Genomic DNA, 4,605 nt, shown 5'->3' with positions numbered 1-4,605 from the left:
TCTATATTACTTATTACTATAATATTATAATATATTATATTATATATCTATTAAAATATATTCTTATCTACTATTTTATATATATCTATATTATATATATATAATTATTATATATATATATTTATATATTATTTTTATATATATATATATATTATATCATATATATTATATCTATATATATATTATATAATTACATATATATTAATATATTATTATATTAATATATATCATATATTATATTATATATATATATCTATCATTATATTATATTTATATATTTATATACTTTATACATATTTATATATATATATATATATATATACTATTATATATATATAATATATATCATATATCATATATATATATATATATTATATTATCATATATATATATATATATATATATATATTATATCTCTATATATATATTATATATTATATATATATATATATTATATATATATATCTATATATAATATATCTATTATTATATATCTTAATATTCTTTATTATAATTAATAATATATACTATCTATATATCATATATCTATTTATATATATATATAATTATATTATAATATATATTATATCTATATATATATATTATATATATCTATATGATCATATATATCTCATATCTATATCTATATAATAACACCCCACCACACCGACACACACCACACACACACACACACACCACACCTATATATATATATATCTATCTATATATACTATATCTATAGTATAATTATATATTATATATATCATATATAATGTAATATATATATTCCTATATATATATAATATATTATAAGATATATCTTATCTATCTATCTATATCTATATATTAATTATATACATATATATGTATATATTACATATTGTATATAATGTAATGTAGATAGATAGATAGACAGATATAGATAGATAGATAGATAGATAGATAGGTATAGATATTTGTTGACTTATATATTGGAACTACATTTCAGAGACTTTAGATTACTAAAATTACTATTATCTGTACAGTTTATTGCACGGATTGACGCCACTCTACTGCCTGTGCGAGAGGCACTAAAGTAATCATGATGAAAAGACCACACGCTTAATGATTTTTTTTATGTTGATGATTAAAGACTTTAAAAAAAATGACAAGTGTCAGGTACCTACGTCGTCATTTCTAGTTCTTTATAAGGCCTGTTTGTGTTACAGCCTGGCACAGGAGCCGCGGTCCTTTCGTCGAGAGAACGTGTACCTCTCGGCTGAGTTTGGCCAGATTTTTCAATTAGAATTAACATCCTGAAGGTCAAAGGTACTACTTTTATCTTGCTCTAGTTGTTTCTATTGTTTTTACTCCCTCTTTCGGTCTTTTTTTCATTCCATTTTTTTTTTCTTTCCCTGTCTTTCTCTCTCTCTCTCTCTCTCTCTCTCTCTCTCTCTCTCTCTCTCTCTCTCTCTTACTTCCGTATCATTTTTAACATAACTTTGCCCTCTATCCTCCAATCTAGGAAGAGAAAGTATGAATAAGAAAGGATATCTTGTTTTACATTGTTTTAGAAATATATGTATTTCTGATGAAGATACAATCGAAGTGCGATAATTACATCTCATGGCGGTGTAAAAAATGTCATTCTCATTTATTACCTTTCCTGCTTTTGTCATACTAAAACTGGCCACTCACTGAAGGTGTTTTAAACCAATATAGTCATTCAATTTTACACTGTTGGTAATTCAGATATTCTTTCCTCCGTCAGCTCCGGCATGGCACCCAGAACGTTACAACAACTCCTGTTTGCTGTCCTGATAGTAAGATTCTTCGCACTTTGTAAATATTTTTAATGTATTTTTTTATATGTGATATCCGTATATATATATAATATAATTATATATATACTTATATAATATATATATCTATATTATAATATATATATATAAATCTATATATATATATATATATTATATATAAATATTATATTTTAAATTAATTAAAAAAACATATCTGTATGTATATATATCTGTATATATATACATGTATGTATAAGTAGATACACACAAACGTATATATATCTCTATATATATATATATATATATATCTATATATATAGATAATATATATATAATATATAATCTATATATAATATTATATAGGGTGGTTGGTGTTGTGGTGGGTGTGTGTGTGTGTGGGTGGGTGTGTGTGTGTGTGTGTGTGTATGTGTCCGTGTGTGTTGTATGTGGTGTGTGTCTGTGTATGTATATACACAAAACAAACTGCACACACACATATGTATATATATATATCTATATATATATATATTATATATAATATATATAATTTTTTTAAAATATAATCTATAGATATATATAATGTATATTTATTATATATATACATATATATGATATAATATTAATATATATATATATATATTAATATATATATATATATATATCTGTCTATAGCATACACACACACACACACATCACACACACACACACACAACACACCACACACACTACATAATATATATCGATATATATATATATATATATATATATCTATATATATATTTATATCTATATATATATATATATATATCTGTATGTATGTAGGTGTATACATTATATACCAACAAACACAGATATATTATATACATATATATATATAAAGATATATATATTATAGATATAATATATATATATATATTATAAATAATCTATATATATATGTTCTTGTGTGTGTGTGTGTTTTGTGTGTGTGTGAAGGTGAAACACCCTTCCGTGTTGATACTATGGTAGAAAAAACCCACAATGCAAAAACTAGGGCTTACTGGAAAATGAGACTTTTTCGAATCTATCTGGATTCCATTTTCAGGTCTGACCTGACCTTCAGACCTGAAGATGGAATCCAGGTGGATTTCGAAACTGCAGTCCTGGAGTTTGTATAATATATATAATATATATATAATATCTATATTATATTATATCTAGTTTATCTATATATATATATATTATATAGTATTATTATTCTCTATATCTAGCATATATTATATATACAATATATATATTATAGATATATATATATATATATATATATCTTTATATATATATATATATATATATATATGTCTGTATTTGCATATATATACCAACCACCCACACACACACACACCACACACACACACACACATTTAATCTCATATATATAATATATATATATATATATCTATATATATATATATCTTATATATATATATCATTTTATATATTTTAGATTATCATATATATATATATATCTATATCTATATATATAGTATTATTATATATATCTATATATTCTTTTGGTGTATTGTACTTAATTTTTGCCCATTTTCCCTCAGGCCCTTGTATCTCACGCATCCGTTGTCGTTGGGCAGATATGCAGTGGTGTAGACCGTAAGTTTTATTTTCGAACGTTCTCTGATTTTTTTTCTCTGTATGCATGTAAACCATATATTTCTTTATAAGAAGACTGTTTGGAAGGCAGTGCGCGGATACACAGACACACGCACACATACACACACACACACATACACGCGCGTGCGCATATATAAATACATATATACATAAATATTGTATATGTATGTGTGTGTGTGCTTGTGTTGTGTTTTTGTTTATATATAAATATATATACATATAGATACACATAAATAAATAAATTAATTAATCTAATAATAGATAATATAATACTATAATAATAAATATAACAATACTATCATAATAATATAATAATACAATAATAATAATATAATAATAATAATTATATATTATATATTTATAGATATCTCTATATATATATAAATAATATATATATATATATTATCGATATATTTATAATAATCTATATATATCTATAATCGTCAGCCGACTCAATCACCTGCAGGACGTATGCTCTTCAATCTATCCAACTTTGTCTGTCTTGTGTTTTTTGTTTCCAGTCTCTGCCCCCCAATTCGTTTTTTCGTCATAACAATCTTGTCACGATCTGGCCCTCCCATATGCCATTTTTTTTTTCTTTTTCCCCCCTTGTGGGTTGTTTGAAGGAGAAGCCCCCACTTTGTATAGCTTCCACTTTTTATCTATCCCTGATCCACGTCGCCCTCATCCAATCAATTTGGTAATATCCAGCATCAAACTCTCCATCTACTCCCTTTGGCACCTAGCATTTCTCTCCAGTAATTTGGTTGTAGTCGGTCATAGTCATATCTGTTAGACACATTGGTTAAAGATTTTTTCTTTTTAACCGTGATGGCAAGGAGCCTCGTAGTATGCAACTGTGTCCTGCGAAGGTGCTCCAGCCTGACGGATGCGTCGCTTAATTTCCTCTTTACTAGATGTGTTTTGTCTGGTTCGGTTGCCTAGGTAATATAACTTGTCCACACCTCTAGCGCTTTGCTTGTACATGTATCTGTTCGAATGGAATCCTACTGTTAACATGATCTTACTCTTTTTCTTGTTCACCCAAGTCCGATTTTCAATTTTCTCTAGTCAGATCGTTTATTTGTTTTGCTGCATTCTTTTCATATCAGTGACGAGAACAATATCATCTGCAATCTTAAGATTGTTAGATATTCGT

The 4,605-nt window shown here is 25.3% G+C and overlaps 1 protein-coding gene across 1 annotated transcript in view; it reads left to right on the top strand.

Moving 5' to 3' along the window:
- LOC119584648 (cell wall protein DAN4-like) overlaps positions 1-4,242 on the top strand; it is a 6,476-nt gene extending 2,234 nt beyond the window's left edge. The window contains exons 6-10 of the mRNA XM_037933325.1: positions 1,026-1,075; positions 1,209-1,262; positions 1,751-1,802; positions 3,371-3,425; positions 4,193-4,242. Coding sequence (XP_037789253.1) covers positions 1,026-1,075; positions 1,209-1,262; positions 1,751-1,802; positions 3,371-3,425; positions 4,193-4,242 — 261 coding nt within the window. The remainder of the gene's footprint in view (positions 1-1,025; positions 1,076-1,208; positions 1,263-1,750; positions 1,803-3,370; positions 3,426-4,192) is intronic.
- Positions 4,243-4,605: the final 363 nt, after the last annotated feature.

This window comes from Penaeus monodon, chromosome 18 (genome assembly GCF_015228065.2).
Source record: "Penaeus monodon isolate SGIC_2016 chromosome 18, NSTDA_Pmon_1, whole genome shotgun sequence".
NCBI classification, from domain to species: Eukaryota; Metazoa; Arthropoda; class Malacostraca; order Decapoda; family Penaeidae; genus Penaeus; species Penaeus monodon.
The sequence above is the reverse complement of the archived record's forward strand: the minus strand, read 5'-3'. Positions and strand labels throughout refer to the sequence as shown.